Source organism: Gorilla gorilla, chromosome 2, assembly GCF_029281585.2.
Source record: "Gorilla gorilla gorilla isolate KB3781 chromosome 2, NHGRI_mGorGor1-v2.1_pri, whole genome shotgun sequence".
Lineage (NCBI taxonomy): Eukaryota > Metazoa > Chordata > Mammalia > Primates > Hominidae > Gorilla > Gorilla gorilla.
Window position 1 is genome coordinate 138,799,321 of NC_086017.1, and position 21,128 is coordinate 138,820,448.

Sequence of the window (21,128 nt, forward strand, 5' to 3'; positions counted from 1 at the left end):
AGTGCCATCACCCCCAGAGTGCACAGAGAAATGATCCAGGCTGGGTGCGGTGGCTCACGTCTGTAATTCCAGCACTTTGGGAGGCTGAGGTGGGCGGATCACAAGGTCAGGAGTTCAAGACCAGTCTGGTCAACATGGTGAAACCCAGTCTCTACTAAAAAAATACAAAAATTAGCTGGGCATGGTGGTGTGCGCCTGTAATCCCACCTACTTGGGAGGCTGAGGCAGGAGAATTGCTGGAACCTGGGAGGCAGAGGGTGCAGTGAGCCGAGATCGTGCCACTGCATTCCAGCCTGGGCGACGGAGCAAGACTCCATCTCAAAAAAAAAAAAAAAAAATGATCTGGAAGGCTACGTGACACCCATCATTTGAAACAGCAAAGGAGACAGGAGGAAAATGTGGCAGAAAAACCAGGGGAGAAGGGTGTCTGTGGAAGCCAGGAGAAGAAGAAATTTCCAGAAGATTGAGGTCAGTTGGCCAACGTAGCTGAAAGATCAGGTGAAATGACAAACCTGCCCACTACCATGTTTCATTGAATATAAGATGCCATTGAAGATAAGAATCACCATTTTATGTGCTTCTGAGGAAAAAATGTAAACATTTATAATGATGTCATCAACCTTCAGATGTCCTTATTTTATTTATTTATTTATTTATTTAGAGACGGAGTCTTGCTCTGTCGCCCAGGCTTGCTCTGTCACCCAGGAGTGCAGTGGCACGATCTCAGCTCACAGCAACCTCCACCTCCAGGGTTCAAGCAATTCTCCTGCCTCAGCCTCCTGAGTAGCTTGGATTATAGGCCTGTGCCACCATGCCCAGCTAATTTTTTCTTTTTTTTGTATTTTTAGTAGAGATAGGTTTTCACCGTGTTGGCCAGGCTGGTCTCAAACTCCTGACCTCAGGTGATCCACCCACCTCTGCCTCCCAGAGTGCTGGGATTAGAGGTGTGAGCCACCATGCCCGGCCAGACATCCCAGTTTAGATGTGCACCTTTGAAATACAAGCTTTGTGGTAATGTGGGAGTTGCTGTGGCCTTGTCCAGCAGTTTCAATCCCTTGGTGACAGTGGAAGCCAGGTTGGAGTGTGGATAGAATAAACGGGAGGTGAGGAGGTAGAAACTGCTCATGGAGAAAACGCGTGAGAAGTTTGGCTCCAAGGGGCGTGTGAAATGGGACAGCCAACAAGGTATACAGGACCACAGTGAGGCTTTTCCGTTGATGTTTACTCTAAGACTGGAAAATTAGATTTTTTTTATTCATGCGATAGAATTTATTAATGGATTAATTTGAAAGATATGAGTGAAAAAACAAGATGCTAAAGGATGTGATACATATATGTAAACATTTAAAACATACCGATATTACATAATGTGTGTGTACATATGTGTGTGTGTGTGTGTGTTTGTATGTTAAAGATAATAATATACGCCAGCGAGGTGGCTCATGCCTATAATCCTAGCACTTTGGGGGGCCAATGAGGGCGGATCACTGGAGCCCAGCCTGGGAAACATAGTGAGACCCCATCTCTACAAAAAAATACAACAGTTAGCTGGGCATGGTGGCACAAACCTGTAATCCCAGCTACTCCAGGAGCTGAAGCAGGAGGATCACTTAAGCCTGGGAGAGTGAGGCTGCAGTGAGCTATGATGGTGCCCTGGCACTTCAGCCTTGGTGACAGATCCAGACCCTGTCTCAAAGAAAAAAAAAACTCCAAGATAAAATGTGAGCTTGGGTATTCTTGTGTTTTTTACAGGTTTGTTGAGATATAGTTTACATACCACATAATTTAAAATGTACAACTTGGCCGGGTGTGGCAGCACACATCTGTAATCCCAGCTACTCAGGAGTCTGAGGCAGGAGAATCGCTTGAACCTGGGAGGCGGAGGTTGTAGTGAGCCAAGATCACACCACTGCACTCCAGCCTGGGCAACAGAGCGAGACTCTGTCTCAAAAATAAATAAATTAATTAATTAAAAAATGTACAACTCAATGGTTTTAGCATATTTGCAGTTGTGCAAATTATCACACTTTTAAAACATTTTCATCACTCCCCTCCTTCCCCCAAAAACATACCCATTAGCAGTTACTCCTCTTCCTTCCCCACCAGCCCTAGGCAACCACTAATCTGCTTTCTATTGCTAAAGATTTACCTATTCTGGACATTTCATAAAAATTGAATCATATAATATGTAGTCTTTTGTGATGGGCTTCTTTCACTTAGAATAATGTTTTCAAGGTTCATCCATGTTGTAGCATGTGTCAGTACTTTATTTCTTTGTATTGCTGACCAACATTCCATTGTATGGGTATGCTACATTTTATTTATGCATTCATCAGTTGATGAGAATTTGGGTTGTTTCCACCTTTTGATTATTATGACTAATGCTGCTATGAACATTCCTGTAATGTATTTGACTAGACATATGTTTTCTATGCTCTTAGGTATGTATTAGGAGTGGAATTATGAAGTCATATGGTAACTCTATGCTTAAGCTTTTGAGAAACTGCCTATGTCCAAAGCAGCTGCACCGTTTTACATTCCCATCAGCAGTGTACGAGGAGGGTTCTTTCTCCATATCCTATATAACACGTGGTCTCTCTTTTTAATTCTAGCCACCCACCTTAGTGAGACGCGAAGTGGTTTCCTTTTTTTTGAGACAGAGTCTCGCTTTGTCACCCAGGCTGGAGTGCAGTGGTGCGATCTCAGCTCACTGCAACCTCCACCCCCTGGGTTCAAGCAATTCTCATGCCTCAGCCTCCTGTGTAGCTGGGATTATAGTCATGCACCACCATGCCCGAGTAATTTTTGTATTTTTAGTAGAGACAGGGTTTTGCCATGTTAGCAAGGCTGGTATCCAACTCCTGACCTCAAGCTATCCACCCAGCCTGGCCTCCTAAAGTGCTGGGATTACAGGCGTGAACCACCATACCCAGCCTGAGAAGTGGTTTCTTATTGTGGTTTTGATTTGCATTTATCTGATGGTTAATGAGGCTGAGCGTGTTTTCATGTGCTTATTGACATTTGGAGGAATGTATATTCAGATCTTTGTCCATTTTAAAACATTGAGTTGTCTTTATTACTGACTTGTAAAAATTCTTTGTATATTCTAGATACATGATTTCCAAATGTTTCTTCCCATTCTGAGGATTGCCTTCACTTAAATTTTTTTTTCTTTTTTTGAGACAGAGTCTCACTCTGTCACCCAGGCTGAAGTGCAGTGGCACAATCATAGCTCACTGCAGCCTTGAACTCCTGTGCTCAAGCAGCCCTCCCACCTCAGCTTCCTATGTAGCTAGGACTACAGGTGTGTGCCACCATGCCTGGCTAATTTTAAAATTTTTCATAGAGATGGCATTTTGCTTTGTTGCCCAGGTTGGTCTTGAACTCTTGGGCTCAAGTTATCCTCCCACCTCAGCCTCCCAAGTAGGTAGGACTACAGACATGCACCACTACACCTGGCTAATTGATTTACTTAGAGATGGGGGTCTCACCATATTGCCAAAGCTGGTCTCAAACCCCTAGCCTCAAGTGATCCATCCTCCTACCTCAGTCTCCCCCAAGTAGCTGGGATTCCAGGCACATGCCACCACCCCTGGCAGCTTTAGAGTTTTCTTCATTTGGAGCTTACATATCTGGTTTGGTTTATTCCAGTTTTTAATCATTGTTGCTGTGATTGCGATCTTTTCTCCTACTACATTTTCTAAGTGGTTATTGAGGATACACAGAAAAGCTATTGATTTCTGTACGTTATCTTTTATTCAGCAATCTTGCTGAACTCATTGGTTTTCAATTATTTTGCCAACTGATGATCTTGCATTTTCTAGATAAACCTGCAAATAATGAGTTTTCCCCCAATACTTTCATCCCATTTCTTCTGTCAGGCCTTGTTGCAGTGTCTCTTATAGAATATTCAATCATTGTGGTGGTAGTGAGGATTCTTTTGTTCCATTCACTTAAAAGAGAATGTTTCTAATGTTTCACCATTAAGTATGATAATAAAGGTTTCTGGGAGATACCCTTAATGGAATTGAGGACGTTTCCTTCCATTTCTTGTTTGCTTCTAAGATCTTTGTTTCTTGTAACAGAAAAACAAAACAAAACAAAACAAAAAACCAAAGGGATGCTCCTTTCATCCTCAGAGGAGGAAAGAAGAGGGAAGCTGGGTCTAGACACACCCTGAATTTCTCTTTTCCAAGCCCAGCTGACAGCCACTTTTCTAGTACCCCTAACACCCATCAAATAAAAGGTGCTACATTTTGCTCATGTTCTTTCTTTTGCCCGGAACCCATTTCTTCCCTATGCTCCTCCACCTCAACTCCTATTTCTCCTAAGTATTAATATTTAGTCTGGAAGAGTCCCGTGAGATTATCTCCAATGTCTGATGCTATATCCCTGCATAGGGGGGTGGGGATATACTTTGAAAAAGCATATTCAAATAACGATTTGTTATTTTAAAGAAGTGTTTTCCTAATATGCTATATATAAAGTAACATTCCACAAAATTGTGGTTGCTGTATATTTAAGCTGCAGTAATTCTAAAAGGGTAGTCGGGGTTTTTCTCTCCCTAAAAGAGGCTGAGCTTCTTTCTAACTCAGGAACTCTATCAGTGGGCTTTTCCCTCTGCCTTGTACGTTCTCTCCCAAACCCAATCTCCTACCTAATACCCACTCATCCTTCCGGATGCCAGCCAGCTTACCTTAAATGCTGTTTCTTCAGGAAGGCAAGCATAAGGTTCCCCTCTGTGCTGTCTCCCAGCCCCTTATACTCCTTAACAGACCGACTACCAACTGCAATCATAGGACCATATGTGTGTCCATTTTGTTTTTCAGTCTGTTTTCTCTACTAGCCTAAACTATGAGGACGAGGGATGTGCCTGTTTTATTTACCACTACAGTGCTTGGCATATTAAGGATCTTCAGTTGCCAAAAGGGAGCACATGTTAGAGAAGTCAGCACCTCTCTCATAATCTAAAACCCCCAAGTTAGCAAAAGGGGCAAGTGGGGCCCAGAGGTGAGAAGAGATTTACTCAAGGTCTCGGAACCAATCTGATCCTGAGCCAGACTGCCTAGCTCTAAAGTCCAGTTCTTTGCTCTCAGGTTCTCCTTCAGGGCTCACCCAATCTAAGTACCCTGAGAAGTCTTTCCTTACCCCAGGCCTCTGTCCACCCTCACAGTCATTTCCACGCGTCGTCCTCGTCCCATCAGTCCCATCTGCCACAGCTGCCCACTCTGCTTCCCAGGGAATGGGAAGAGCGGCACCCGGGCGCGAGGTGCGAGGCCCAGGTCTGCGGGCGGCCGGGCCAAGCCCCCGAGCCTCGGCGGTGCTGATTGGCCGGCCTGGCGCGGGGGACGGGCGGAGGGACGGCCGCCCGCGCGTCCGCTTCGTCTCCGCGGGGGCGCGCCCGCGGCACGCGGCCGGGCGGGGCCGGGCGTGAGTGACGGCCACGCGGACCAATGGGGAGGGCGCGCGCCGCCGCCGCCGCCCGCGCGGCCCCTGACGCGGGCCCGGGCGCCGCGCCGCTGCGGCTGCAGGCGGCGACGGCTACACCATGGGCCGGCTGCTGCGGGCCGCCCGGCTGCCGCCGCTGCTTTCGCCGCTGCTGCTTCTGCTGGTTGGGGGTGAGTGTGCTCCGGGCCCGAGCGCGGGAGGGCGGGCGGCGGCGTGGGCGCGGTGCTGGACAGCTCCCCGGGCCGCCAACAAAGGGGCGAGAGTGCGGCGCCGCCGGGAGCGCGCGTGTCCCGGCCGGGCCGCGGCGCCGCCCCGACACGCGCGCACGAGGAGTGGGTGCGTGGGGGCCGCGGCGGGCGCCTGGCTTGCCGGGCGACCCCCGACCAAGGCGCGGCGGTGAAGCTGGGACACAGCACCGTGGCCCCCACGCCGCGGCTCTCAGGGGCAGGTGCGCAGGCTGCTGCCTCGCGGGCCGGGGGGGCGCGCACGTGTGGGTGTGCATGTGTGTGCGTGTGCATGTGTGTGTGCGAGTGCATTGTGTGCCTGCGCACTCGGAGGAGGAGGCGTGTGTGACAGCCACGCGGGGAGGAGGCCGCATTGTGAAGGTCCCAGGGGCCGCCTGCGGAGTGTGGGGCGGGTACGCTGAGGCGCGGGTGGCTGCTTACGCGTGGCGTTGCCGGGAGGGAGTGTGAGTGTGTCACGGTGAATGGGTATTCTCTACTGTTCTGGGCGACTCTATTAGGAGCTGACAAAAACGGGCGTACAGCCACGGAAGGCCCGTGACAGCACACGGCGGGAGGCTCCCACGCAGCTCACACACGAGGGAGGTGTGAGACTCAGATGTGTGGTTTCCATTCAGCAGTCACGCCGGGCGGCGGGCTGTGTGGGTGCGTGGCGGGCTGGGGGTGTGGCACAGGTGTGAAAGGGATGTGTCTGCCTGAGAGAGAAAGAGACGGGCCTCCTGATGACTTCCAGCGCAGACGGGGATTTAGTGGAGGGGGTGTGTAGGGAGGTGGGCATGGGGTGTGACAGCCCATGAGGCAGGCGGCCACTATGGAAATGGCGGGGAGAAGGGCTGTCTGCAAAGGTGGGTCAAATAAGGTCATAGCTGAGCAGCTCCTGCACACACTGGCAGAGCAGAGGGAGTGTGTTACGGTGTATGTTAAGGTGTGACTGGTGCTGCTGGAGGAATACCCGGATGAGGAAGTGTGCATGTGTGCCTGTGCACACTCATCAGCCAGCTGTAACTTCACTTCTGATGCACACGTCAAAATAGCGTCCTAGTATGATGTGTGTATGTGCATGTAGGAGTGTGCACAGGACATTTCCCACGCAGCTGGCCCATGAAGACACAGGCACTTTGTGTCCAGATGTGTGTGAGTGAAAGAGAAACTAGTGAAGGGTCTCTATGGGAAGGGAGGAACAGTCTTTGCCTGAGGTGGGCCATGAACCTGGGACTCAGAGTGGCAGAATCCCAGGGTAAATGGCTGGGAGGGGAAAGTGGTCCCTCACACATTCCTGTGCATGTCATGGGAAGGCTCAGTTCAGGGAGGGTACATTTTCTCCACAGTGAGTCTAGGGATGAAGAAAGGCCCTAGGTGGTGTGCACAGAAAAACATGTCCATCAGTGTTGGCTCAGACACTCACACAAACCCACCTGTATTCTTTCACGCCGTAAATCCTCTTTGGAAGAAGGCGACATTCAACAAATAAACATCAATTGATTGGTCTGCTATTTCTTTGTGTGACAGTCATAAACCAGAACTGGCCAGCAACGTCCTCACGGACCCAGGCCCAGCTGTAACTGCCCATGTGCTTATGTGACCAGCTGTGAGGACTGCAGGCAGCCGGCCTCCCGGCTCCTCTCTCCCGTGCATGCTCTTCATGACGCACTTCTTACCCCATGCTTGGAGGGCATGTGCGTGTGTCTAGCAGTGTGTCTCTTTCTTACACACCTTTGTGTGGAAGCCCTTCAGGGACCCGTCAGCATTGTTTCTCAGGTGCTTACAGAGTGGAGGTAGTGTGACTGTGCTCAGCAGTTCCTGTTGTCGCTGACACTCAAGGGTGAGGGGCTGTGTGACAGATGCTGCAGGGCCCCTCCCATGTTGGTGTCTGCCGAGAGCTTAGGGAGACTGGACTTCAAAGACCCTGCTTAGGGGAGAGGTGGGGTGTAGCTGATGGTGGAAATCAGAAAGGAGGTTTGCACCGGGAGCAGATCACAGGGACTGATTTGAAAAGGTAAGATAAAACATGAGGATCGCTGGGGTCTTGTTTTTTTCACCTCCCCAAATGTCAGCCTGCTTCCTTTGCCTCTTTCGGTGTTTGTTTGGGTCAGATTTTCAGTTCTTTGAGGCTGATCCCCTAATCCTTTTCATGTGCCATCTTTTTCTCTCTCCTCTGTTGGGTGTGATGATGTAACAGAAAATTATAGGTGCTAGAGGGAAAAAGGAAATCAATCACACACAGAGTGTAATTCTGAAATTTTAAGTCAGGTGGGGTCTCAATTAAGGCAGATTAATTATTAAGTGCAAAACTAATTATACACAGAATGGCTATGTCTCAGCTACTATTTTGGTGTCATCTTATGGTGGGCAAGTTTGAAAAGAAGTAACCTCTTGTAATTACTTAAATAAATACCCATTGCCAAGGCCTTTGAAAATATCAAGGTCTATGTAAAGACAAAACAGTCATTAGAGGGAAAAATAACTTTAAGAAAATGAAACTGTTTACTGGAAAAGGAATGAAAAACCGGGAAAATACCAGATTCCTTTTTCTTCAGTAGGGTTTTCAAAATCTTTGCCAATTCCTATTAGACCACTGGGAAGGGAAGACAAAGAAGGAAAGGGAGAGATGTTAGAGGAAGGTTGTAGGTTCCTGGCTTGACAGGTGGGAGAGCTCAGAGAGGTGGGGGCTCACTGGAGCCATGGAAATGACAGGGAAGGGGCCTAGCAAACACACCAGACCACAGTCCTGTGCACAGAGAGCTGGACTGACTAGAAAGTGTTTTATCCCCCAGAGTGGGGAAGGAAACAGGCTCCTCTGGGCACACTGACCTGGAGAGGGCAGAGCAGTCTTCTTGAGTTCCAAGCCATTCCGAGGAGCCAGAGTAGGGTGTAGACGGCAGCAGCCTCCCCCTGCCATGCCACAGCCTCTCCCTGCCATGCCACAGTTCAGCTCCGAGAGAGAGTGCCAAGGTTTGAGAGACAACCCGTGTTTAATCCTTCAGTGGTTTTGTAGAGAGTGAATTTCAAAATTCTTAGGGAGAATCAGTTTACACTTTTCTAACAAGGCTGAAGTAATATCTTTCCCAGCATACCTGCTGGAGGTTGGAGCATGCAGATAAAGATCTCCAGTTCATGGCCCTCTCAAAGGCAGGTTGCCCGGGTGCCCTGGGAACCTATACAATGTGTATTATTTAATTATTATAAACATTTTCCATCAGTTGACTTTTTTCTTCCTGGAATGCATGAATGAGTTTTTCCAGATTTGTTTCTTGTATTTTGGCTCCCTGCCAGCCCTGGGGATACTGCTTTTGCAAAGCAGTCTGCTACATCGGCTCAGATCCCCTAAAGAACTTAGGGTTCCACTTCCCAAGAGTTCGTAATTTTCCTGAGGGCAAAGCCTGTCTCTTGTTCATCTGTCTCTTGTTGCACCTCCAGGAAGGGCCTAACACACTGTTTGGCACAGAATAGGAGCTCAGGAGTGACTGTATTTTTCTTTGTAATCGAGAGTCTAATAGAAATTTTACCTCTAATAAGAGCACAGCCCACCTGAAACCAAAGTTCAATTATAATTGGATTACATCTGATTGGCAGTACTACATGATTCTGATTCACTTTTCAAAAATTAGAAAATAACTACTAAATAAGTACAGTTTATAGATGAAACATTTCCAAACACAGGGGCCACATGGAAATGTAAATAAAGGGATTCTTGCTTGTGAAAACATTGGGAATCACTTTACTAATTTGGTCTTTTTCAAGAGAAGAGATTCCTTCAATTGATTGGATTGGTTGTGGGGACCCTGGGCAGAGTGTTTGGAAAGGGGTATCTTCTAGTTTTTAGCTCTGGCTTCTTTCCCTGGCCCTTAAAGCACATGAAATATTTAAGCTGTTTTACATATTCTCTTCCTTCATGTATCCTTTGGAGGAAGGAAGGTACCCAGCCCCACAAGTAATAGCTTTCCATTCTTCTTCCTGGAGCATCCACAAGACGTTTTTATGGGGGAGAAACCAGCTAATTTCAGCTCCTCTATTAACTAGCTGTTTGACCTTAATCCCACTAGGCCTCAGTTATTTCATTTGTAAAACAAGAGGGTTGGATTACAAATTTTGTGTGTGTGTGGAGGGGGGGAGAAACCAGCTAATTTCAGCTCCTCTATTAACGAGCTGTTTGACCTTAATCCCACTAGGCCTCAGTTATTTCATTTGTAAAACAAGAGGGTTGGATTAGACTACTAATTATTTATTCAAACCTTTATCGTGTCCCCATCATGTGTAAAAGGTTGTGCTAGGCACTGGAATTCCAGGGTGGAATTGAAACAAGGGACTCCTCATTTACAATGGAGGCTGTATGAAGGTCTGTTACAATTTGGTGAGAAAAGTGGCGTGAGAGTAGTTTGTTGAGAAGGCTGTGATAGAGAGGAGTGGTGTCTCATCCAGACTTGGAGTGGCCACAGAAAGCTTCTCGGAAGCTGAGACTGCAGGCAGGAGTGAGAATTAGCAGGTGGGTGGTGGGACAGGACAGAGATGGGGAGATATGGATGTTCAAGCAGAAGAGCATATGCAAAGACCCAGAAGGCAAAAGAGGCGGCTGTGTTCTGGAAATTGCGGGTAGTCAGTTTGTCTGAAGCATAGAGTATGATTGGGGAAGGTGGGTACAGAGAGGGGAGGGGAGGTAATGGTCAGTTTATGAGAGCCTTCTCGCCTTTTCAAAGGATCTGACCTGTATGATAGAATGATAGAACCAGATTTGCATTTTAAAAAGACCTCTCGGCCTGCGCAGTGGCTCACGCCTGTAATCCCAGCACTCTCGGAGGCCAAGGTGGGCAGATCACCTGACGTCAGGAGTTTGAGACCAGCCTGGCCAACATGGCGACACTCTGTCTCTACTAAAAATACAAAATTAGCCGGTCGTGGTGGCACATGCCTGTAATCCCTGCTACTCGGGAGGCTGAGGCAGGAGAATCGCTTGAACTCGGGAGGCGAAGGTTGCAGTGAGCCGAGATCACGCCATTGCACTCCGGCCTGGGCAACAAGAGAGAAACTCCATCTCAAAAAAAAAAAAAGTTGGCTGGGCACAGTGACTCACACCTGCAATCCCAGCACTTTGGGAGGTTGAGGCAGGCAGATCACCTGAGGTCAGGAATTCGAGACTAGCCTGGCCAACATGGTTAAACTCTGTCTCTACTAAAAATACAAAAAAAAATTAGCTGGGCGTGGTGGCAGGTGCCTGTAATCCCAGCTACTCAGGAGGCTGAGGCAGGAGAATCGCTTGAACCTGAGAGGCGGAGGTTGCAGTGAGCCAAGAACGCGCCATTGCACTCCAGCCTGGGCGACAAGAGTGAAACTGTCTGAAAAAATAAATAAAAAATAAATAAAAAGACCTCTCTGAGCTTTGTCACTCAAAGTGTGGTCCGCGGACCAGCAGCATCAGTCACACCTACTGTGTCAGAAGACTCGGGTGACTCACACACATTTCAGTCTGAGAAGCGCTGATTAGAGGGCAGTGTGCGGGACAGATGGGTGCAGGGGGAATTGCTAGGGGTTCGTAAAAGAGCTCTCTTTTTCTTCCAGCGGTGAAGCACTATGAGGACTGTAATTCTAATGGAGGCGTCTCTCATGTCTACACACCTATGTTTCTGTATCGTCTCTGCTGTTTTGCTTTATCGTGAAGTGTGGGGCAGTTCGGCCATGTGCCCCCCTGAGTGGCATGGTTGTCTACCCTAGAGAAAGGGAAACTGAACACATGTTCCTGAGATCCCGGTGTTGTTATTTCCTCCAGCCTCCTTTCTCCTTCACAGTGTACTGAGCACAGTTAGTACAGTGCCATGAGCAGTTCTGTTAGTAGCTACCTTTGAGATCTCTCTCCCTGCCCTACTAACCCTGTGGCTCAAACAGAGTTATATGGTCACTGTTACACTATTCCATAATGATTTGTTTTCTTGCTGGTCTCTGTAGTAGAAACTGACCCTTTTGGGGCAGGGACCCTAACTTTCTTATTTCTGTACCAGCATAGCCTTGGATCATGCCTAGTCCAAATAAGCATTTAATAAAGGCTTTTTGGTTGAAGAATGAATGAATGGATGGATGAATGAATGGAATTTAACCATTCAAACACTACTCTGATCCAAAAGGAGAACTTGATTTATAATTTTTCTTAATGTATCAGTTGGCTATTTCTGTGTAATAAATCGCCCCAAAATTTAGTGGTTTCAGATTCTCAATTCTTAAGATCTGATCCCTGGACAGAAGCATCACCTGGGAACTTGCTAGAAATGCAAATTGTTGGGCCCCGTCACAGACCAGCTGGATTCAGAACTCTAGGGTGGGCTTAACAGTCTCTGTTTTAACAAGCCCTCATGGTGATTCCATGCTGGTTCAAGTTTGAAAGCACTGGATTAAAACGGTAGCCATTTATTTAGCTCATGATTCTGTAGTTTGGCAATTTAGGCTGCAGTCAGCTGGGTGGTTCTGGTCTCAGCTGAACTCCTTCAAGTTTGTCATCAGTTGTTTATCACCTTTGCTGGTCTTGTCTGGCTCTCTCACTTTGGGACTTCAGCTAGGACACTGAGCTGACCTGGCTGTCTTCTTCATGGGCTCCTGTTTTCCTGCAGGCTAGCCTTGAGCAGAATCCTGAGAGAATGGAAGCGTGCAAGGTATCTTGATGCCTAGCCTTGGAAATGGCACATCATCACTTCTGCATTGACTTGTGTAGCAACTCACAAAGGTAGCTCAGATTCAAGGAGTGGAGAATTAGATTTCATCTCTTGATGGGAGGAGCTACAAAGTCTCATTGCAAAGATGTGTGTTATTAATTGGGAGTCATTGGATAACCCCTCTCAGGAAGAACCTTAAGAAGGTACTGTTTTGGGGTAGGACATGACACTCTGTTTCTTTCCCATCTACCTAGTAGGGGATAGATACTGCTTTCTTCTATAATATTCGGGCTAGGAAAAAATCCAAGAGTAGCTTAGGGTCCCCCTGTGATGTGAAGGGGAATTAGAGTGGAAGAGGTCATGGGAAAGTCTTGAGCTAGAGAGAGTCCAAGTCCTTAATTCATCCTCTCCCAGGAACAAAGGGGAACTTCAAGGGGAGTGGACCCCAAATTGATTGTCTTGGCTTTCTCTGGCTTTTAAATACCTTTGGCTCAAAGAAACCACAAAATATGAGATGGCTGTTTCTCTCTTTGAGTCAGGGATTCAGACACAGGCTCTGGGAACATGACTTCAGCTTCGTGGAGCCAGGCCCTGCCTGGAAGCAGAATCTTTGTCCGTGGACATGGTGCCTAGGACAGCAGAAGACATTCCGGATGGGGCGTGATAGCTTCCTGGTTTGGACTTGGCAGAAGGCATTCCCCTATGAGCAGTCCTCAGGGGCATTGGCAACACAGCAGTGCCATTGGCTCCCACCTGCCCAGGGTCACAGCTTGCCCACCCTTTAGGTATTTTTTTATTTTTATTTTTTTGAGACAGAGTCTCACTCTGTCACCTAGGCTGGAGTGCAATGGCACCATCTTGGTTCACTGCAATCTCTGCCTCCCGGGTTCAAGCAATTCTCCTGCCTTAGCCTACCAAGTAGCTGGAGACTACATGCGTGTGCCACCATGCCCAGCTAGTTTTTGTGTTTTAGTAGAGACTGGTTTTGCCACATTGGCCAGGCCTGTCTCGACCTCTTGACCTCAAGTGATCCACCCGCCTCGGCCTCCCAAAGTGCTGGGATTTACAGGTGTGAGCCACCACACCCAGCCCCATCCTCTAGTTATGATGATACTTTCTAAAGCTGAGAGTTGGGCCTGTGAATTATCTTATTGAGAGACAGAGCTTCACGGGATCTTAGAGGTTGGCATAGACGTTTACTAGCCCTGGTCAGATGCTAAGGCTCTGATGCCTCCTTAGCCCCGGCGTTGGCTTTGAGGCCACGTAGAATCACTCTGATATTCTTATTCACATCAACCTTTTGTCTTAATGTATTTGAAGATACCATGGTCTCTTTTAAATATTTTTTTCCCCAGGCCATGAACTTCGCAGGTCTCTGTTTTTTATATAGGATAATAACACAATATTTGTAGAATAGTTTGGTTCGTAAAGCTCTTTGTAGAGCAGCTTTCACACATGGCTCACGAATTACCTCATTTGGTGCCCCTCACACTGGAGGCATGGTAGGAATTGCTGTCCTTATTACACAGAGGAGGAGAGCAAGGCTGGTGGTGGTGAAGTCACTCAGCCAGAGAAGCCAGAGTGTAACCTATTTCCTGGTACCAGGCTTTCTCTCCTGTTATATAGAACATCTTCCTGTCTCTGACCTCAGGGCGTCTCTCTTACCCTGGAGTCTCTACTTCCCATCCCCCATCCACACAACCCAGAATACACCCCTGTGGCTGGATGTGGCATTATTGGCTGTGAGTTGTCTGGCTGCTGCACAGTGTGCACAGACTCCCTCATACCCAGACTCACAGGACAGTCTGAAATGCTCATTTTTTTCAGTGGCCAGTCACAGTATTGGCACATATCAAGCTTAGGGCCTGCTCAGCAAAGCACATGGCACCAATAATATTAGCCCTATTTTTATTATAAGCATCACTAAAAATTGCCATGTACTATAGTCAAGTCAGGTCACAGTACACATCTGGTGTAGAGCAAGAGGAAGACTGTGAAATTCCCTCTTCCCTAGATCCTTAAGTGTTAGTCTTGGAAAAGAATTCAGAGGTCATTTCATTTAGCTTCCTTGTCTTTCTGGTGAGGAGACTGAGACCCAGAGGTCTTGAGCAGCTTTCCAAGAGCCTCACAGCAAGTTAGTAATTTGTGTGGTTAGGTCATTGTGTGGTTAGGTTAAGTTGTGAAACTGGCAAATAGGGCTATATTCCTGTCCTTAAAGAATGAGAGTGAAAGAAGAGGAAAAAGGCCTCCTTTAATTTGTTTTCCTGTCCATTTATTTGCTTGTTTTGGTAAATTAGGAGAGAGAGAGAATCCAAGATTCTAAACAAATATGTCAAATTACCAGCACTGGGTTGAGTTTGAACTGTGACCTCACGTGGTTTTTTAAAAGACTACGTTCAGAGGCTGGGCTCAGTGGCGCACGCCTGTAATGCCAGCACTTTGGGAGGCCGAGGACGGCAGATCACTTGAGGTCACGAGTTCAAAACCAGCCTGACCAACATGGCGAAACCCTGTCTGTACTAAAAATACAAAAATTAGCCAGGCATGGTGGTGGGCACCTGTAATGCCAGCTACTTGGGGGGCTGAGGCAGGAGAATCACTTGAACCTGGGAGGCAGAGATTGCAGTGAGCCAAGATTGCACCACTGTACAATCTGTTGCCTGGGCGACAGAGCAAGACTCCATCTCAAAAAAAAATTAAAAAAAAAAAACTAAAGACTATGTTCAGGATACTGTATTGCTGAAATACAAATCATATTCATAATGCAGTTTTGGAGAAATTTCAGCCAAGGATGGAAGCCTGGGGAACACTGTGTTCGTCCAATCATACTGCTAGGTCCTTAAAAGCATGGGCCCTGTCTTCACTTCAGTTTGTAGCTCCAACACCCAGCACAATTGCCAGCAGAGAGAGGGGTACTCAGGAGGCGTTTTCTGAGTGACCACATGCGCAGTGGAACGCTGACTCAGTGATTCCTTTCTCTCCCCTGCCTGTCTCCATCTGTCTCCCCTTGCCCCTGCCATAGGGAAGTCTAAGCAATTTGGCTTTTTTGAAATGAAAATAGTGTCTCAGAATACCCGCAAAGCCTCTGGGTTTTCAGGAGTGTCCACTGAAGTCCCCCCTTCCCCAGGACCTTTGTCATTTGAGACATGCTCTAACCTGGCACCAGTCTTGTGTCTTCTCTAGCCTCCCCTGACTGTCTGGCTTTTATGTCTGCACAGGAGCGTTCCTGGGTGCCTGTGTGGCTGGGTCTGATGAGCCTGGCCCAGAGGGCCTCACCTCCACCTCCCTGCTAGACCTCCTGCTGCCCACTGGCTTGGAGCCACTGGACTCAGAGGAGCCTAGTGAGACCATGGGCCTGGGAGCTGGGCTGGGAGCCCCTGGCTCAGGCTTCCCCAGCGAAGAGAGTGAAGAGTCTCGGATTCTGCAGCCACCACAGTACTTCTGGGAAGAGGAGGAAGAGCTGAATGACTCAAGTCTGGACCTGGGACCCACTGCAGGTAGCTCTTCTTACCTACAGAGCATGTGTTGAGTGCCAGCCAAGTGTCTAGGCAAAACACCAGGTGACCATTTCCTTGCCAGAAGCATCTCTTCTCTCTCCCTACAGTTTTTACCATGCTGCTGCTGTTTACCTGCACATCAGAGCTAAGGCTCTGGGACCCTGAGTGTCTCACAGGCCCAGGAGGCCCTTTCTCTTTAATACTAACCACTGTTTAGGGAGCCTTTATTCTGTGCTCATTTAATTCAATCTGATGCTTATAACCTGAGAGATAAGTAATATGACCCCCCTTGTAGACAAGAAAACACTGAGACTGAGAGGTTAAAAGCTGGCCTGAGGTCAAACAGTGGCTCAGATGCTCAGTCATGATTCAGACCTATGGCTTTCCAAGCCCTGGAGCTCATTGTTTTGTTTCTCCCTACTGCTGTATGCTGTCTCTGTTGAAGATTGCCACAAGGTCAGCTGATCCATGTTTCCTTGAGTCTATCCGACCAGCAATTGAGGCATTCTAACCGCCCTTCCCTCAGTCACGCACCAGAGCTAGAGCTGGTGTTTGGGTCTACAGAGCCCAGCTGGTGAACATTTGGGTCCTGAAGAAAGCCTGAGGCCTAGGGCTCCAGGTTTGAATGCCCACCGCCATGAGCTGACATTGATACAGATGTACGGGAGCGTGCAGGCAGCGCTGCCAGCCATAGCCGCTCTACCAATGTCCTGGGCCAACAGGAGCCCGTCTCTCAGTAGGGACTGAGGAATTGGTGTGATTGTGTGTGCACATGGGGCAAGGTGTTACAGAACTTAACCTTTAATTTTTCTTTTTAAAATAGGTAATATTTATTGGATTTACCTTTTCTAATTATAAAAGAACACATGAACATTGTAGAAAATCTAAAACACACAAAAATAATACAAAGAAGAAAATAAGGCTGGGTGTGGTGGCTCACGTCTGTAATCCCAGCACTTTGGGAGGCTGAGGCGGGTGGATCACTTGGGGTCAGGAGTTTGAGAACAGCCTGGCCAACATGGTGAAACCCTGTCTCCACTAAAAATACAAAAATTAGCTGGACACGATTGTGGGCACCTGTAATCCCATCTACTTGGGAGGCTGAGGCAGGAGAATGGCTTGAACCCGGGAGGTGGAGGTTGCAGTGAGCTGAGATTGCACCACTGCTCTCCAGCCTGGGCGACAAGAACAAAACTCTATCTCAAAAAAAAAAATAAAATAAAAAATAAAAACTACCTATAACCTGATAATTGAAAGATAATTACTATTAGTAGTTTGGGGATACATTGTTCTAGTCACTTTTATGTGCAAAATTGGAATCGTAGGGACATTTTGTTTTCACTCAAAATATTTCAAAAGTATATTTCCACATTGTTAAATATCCATTTATAACCTGATTTTTAAACATGTTATTATTTATTTATTTTTTTGAGATGGAGTCTTGCTCTGTCACCTGGGCTAGAGTGCAGTGGCGTGACCTTGGCTCACTGCAACCTTCATCTCCTGAGTTCAAGTGATTCTCCTGCCTCAGCCTCCGAGTAGCTGGGATTACAGGAATGCTCCACCACACCCAGCTAATTTTTGTATTTTTAGTAAAGACAGGGTTTCACCATGTTGGCCAGGCTGGTCTCTAACTCCTGACCTCAAGTGATCTGCCCGTCTCGGCCTCCCAAAGTGCTGGGATTACAGGTGTGAGCCACCACACCCGGACAACATGTTATTATTTATTTATTTATGTTTAGAGTTGAGGTTTTGCTCCATTGTTCAGGTGTGATCATAGTTCACTGTAACCTCGAACTCGTGGGCTCAAGCGATCCTCCCACCTCAGCCTCGTAGGTAGCAGGGACCAAAAACGTGCCACCATGCCTGACTAATTTTTTCACTTTTTTGTAGTGATGGGGTCTTGCTATGTTGCCCAGGCTGGTCTTGAACTCCTGGGCTCAAGCGATCCTCCTCCCTTGGCCTCCCAAAGTGCTAAGATTATAGCTGTGAACCACTGTGCCTGGCTTATAACCTGATTTTTTTTTCTTGAGACGGAGTTTCGCTCTTGTTGCCCGGGCTGGAGTGCAGTGGTGCCATCTTGGCTCACCACAACCTCCGCCTCCCAGGTTCAAGCGATTGTCCTGCCTCAGCCTCCTGAGTAGCTGGGATCATAGGCATGTGCCACCATGCCCGAATAATTTTGTATTTTTTTTAGTAGAGACAGGGTTTCTCCATGTTGGTCAGGCTAGTCTTGAACTCCCGACCTCAGGTGATGTGCCCGCCTCAGCCTCCCAAAGTGCTGGGATTACAGGCATGAGCCACCGTGCCCCCAGCCCTGATTTTTAACAGCTACGTTATATTTCATCATGTGGGTCATCAGGTGTATTAAACTGGTTCCCTACTGTTGAATACTTAGGTTGTCTTCAGTTTTAATGCTGCTACAAATATCCTTACACATTTTCGCACCTTCCTGGTGGTTTCCTTAGGATAAATTTCTAGAATAAAATTGATAGGTCAAAAGATGTATTAGGGCCAGGCACGGTGGCTCACGCCTGTGATTCTGGCACTTTGGGAGTTTGAGGTGGGCAGATCATGAGGTCCGGAGTTCGAGACCAGCCTGGCCAACATGGTGTAACTACGTCTCTACTAAAAATACAAAAATTAGCCAGGTGTGGTGGCGGACGCCTGTGAACCTAGCTACTCAGGAGGCTGAGGCAGGAGAGTTGCTTGAACCTGGGAGGTGGAGGTTGCAGTGAGCTGAGATTGCACCACTGCACTCCAGCCTGGGGGACAGAGCGAGACTCCATCTCAGGAAAAAAAAAAAAAAAAAGATGTATCAGTCAGCATCCCACGCGGAAACAGAAGACACAATCAAATTAAAACAATCTAAGGAGAGTTTGTTTATGAAGCAGCAGATTTATGAAGGTATGGGCTGGATGTGGGTGAACTACCAAAGGACTTGTGGCTAAGGATCTGTGGCTAGCAACAGCTGAGTGCTTACCATCTCTAGGCACAGGGAGACCAGGGAAGGGATGAAGATGGGAGCCTGCGGGGAAGTGGTGTAGAGAGGTGGCCAGATATGGGAGGAGACCAAGAGAATGAACGCCGCACCCCCCACCAAGTGTTCTCTCTTTCCCTTGTCAGTTTGATAGGAAAAATCATAATGGCCTTTGATTACTAGTACATTTTAACTCATATATGTACAAAATATATAGGTACGTTCATTATATATAGAATATGTGTATTCTATAGAATATACATATACACAAAAATAGTGACCACTTATCACTCTTCTTTTTTATTTGAAGCACAGTGTAGTTAAGAGAACAGGCTTTGGAGTCAGGAAGGCTCCAGTGCTGTCATTTAACAGTGATGCCATTTTTGGCGAGTAACTTGCCCTAAGCCTCAGTTTCCCATCTAGGAAATGGAGATAATTATATACCTACCTCACAGGGTTGTGAGGTTCACACACCATCATACATTTCGAGCACTTAGCTCAGTGCTTGGCACATTGTTAAGTGCTCTGTGACTATTAGCTATTATTATTACTTTCCTGTTTTTTTCTATTGAGTCTTTAATTTTTTCTTATCCCTGTACAAATCTGAAAAAGGATACTAACTTTCCTCTGACATACATAGAAAACATTTTTCCAGTTTGTCAACTGCTTGTATTTTTATTATAATTTTTGGCATAAAGAAATTAAATATTTTGTAAGCTTAAAATTACTTTTTTTTTCTTCGAGATGGAGTTTTGCTCTAGTCACCCAGGCTGGAGTGCAATGGTGTGATCTCAGCTCACTGCAACCTCTGCCTCCCAAGTTCAAGCAATTCTCCTACCTCAGCTTCCCAAGTAGCTGGGATTATAGGCACGTGCCACCACGCCCAGCTAATTTTGTATTTTTAGTAGAGATGGGGTTTCACTGTGTTGGCCAGGCTGGTTTCAAACTCCTGATCTCAAGTGATCCACCCGCCTCAGCCTCCCAAAGTGTTGGGATTACAGGCATGAGCCACCACACCCAGCAAAATTACTTCTTTTAAAATGTTTTTATGTGTTTTTCTTTACTTTATGATTAGAAAATACTTTCTGCCCTTGAGATACATGCACCTTTCTTCCTTCTATTCTTTTTTTTTAATGTAAATTCTTTTTTTAAAATTATTTTTATTTTTTGGACACAGGGTCTCGCTTTGTACCTCAGGCTGGAGTGCAGCAGCACAATCTCAGCTCACTGCAGCCTTGACCTCCTGGGCACAATCGATCCTCCTGCTTCAGCCTCCCAAGTAGCTGGGACTACTGGTGTACCCCACCACGCCTGGTTAATTTTTCTGTTTTTTTGTAGAGACAGGGTGTTGCCATGTTGCCCAGGCTGGTCTTGAACTCCTGGGCTCAAGCAATCCACCTGCCTCAGCCTCCCAAAGTGCTGGGATTACAGGTGTGAGCCAGCATGCCTGGCCCCTTCTATTCTTTAGCTTAATTTTTTACATTTAAGTCCAATCTAGCTGTAATTTATTTTTGTGTGTGGTGTAAGATAAGGATCTAATTTCATTTTCTCCATATAGATCATCTATTGTCATGGCGGCATCCATTGATAATCTGTCCTCTTATCATTTTAAAGAAATGATATTTTGTTGCTGTTGTTGTTTTGAGATGGAGTCTCACTCTGTTGCCCAGGCTGGAGTGCAGTGGTGTGATCTCTGCTTACTGCAACCTCTGCCTCCGAGGTTCAAGTGATCCTCCTGCCTCAGACTCCCTGGTAACTGGGATTACAGGCGTGCTACCACGCCCAGCTAATTTTTGTAATTTTAGTAGAGGTGGGTTTTACCGTGTTGCCCAGGCTGACTGAACTCCTGACCTCAAGTGATCCACCCACCTTAGCCTCCCAAAGTATTGTGATTACAGGTGTGAGCTGCTGTGCCTGGCCAAGAAATGATTTAAACAAACTTTTACATTGTACCAGACAATTATTGGGTCTTTTTCTGGCCTTTCCCTTTTGTTGAGACTATTGAGCGTCTAGTGTGAGGTAAGCAGTCACGCAGAGAGCATTGGCCTCAGGACCACAGTGGAGGGCCCTGAAGCCTTGATGAGCTCGATTTGTTGTCCTCCCCACTCCCCAGGGGATTCGTTTCCCTTTCTTTTTCTTTCAGTTCATGTCTCTTCCTCTCCCATTTCCTTCCCTAGGTCTCGTAAGAATAAAAATAGCTCTCATTCATTGAATACCGGCTATGCATAGGCCTTTGCCTCCATTGTCTCTAGTCCTCACCACAGCTGCATACAGCTTGGCTGTGAGGTGGAGATACCAATCACCCTACCCAGGATGGGCAGAAGGC

At 47.1% G+C, this 21,128-nt stretch overlaps 1 protein-coding gene across 1 annotated transcript in view; it reads left to right on the forward strand.

The window, feature by feature from the left end:
• The first annotated feature begins 5,468 nt into the window (after positions 1–5,468).
• PODXL2 (podocalyxin like 2) overlaps positions 5,469–21,128 on the forward strand; it is a 43,653-nt gene continuing 27,993 nt past the window's right edge. Inside the window, exons 1-2 of the mRNA XM_031009697.3 lie at positions 5,469–5,618; positions 15,544–15,822. Of these exons, the coding sequence (XP_030865557.2) occupies positions 5,549–5,618; positions 15,544–15,822 (349 nt within the window). The 5' untranslated portion in view covers positions 5,469–5,548. The remainder of the gene's footprint in view (positions 5,619–15,543; positions 15,823–21,128) is intronic.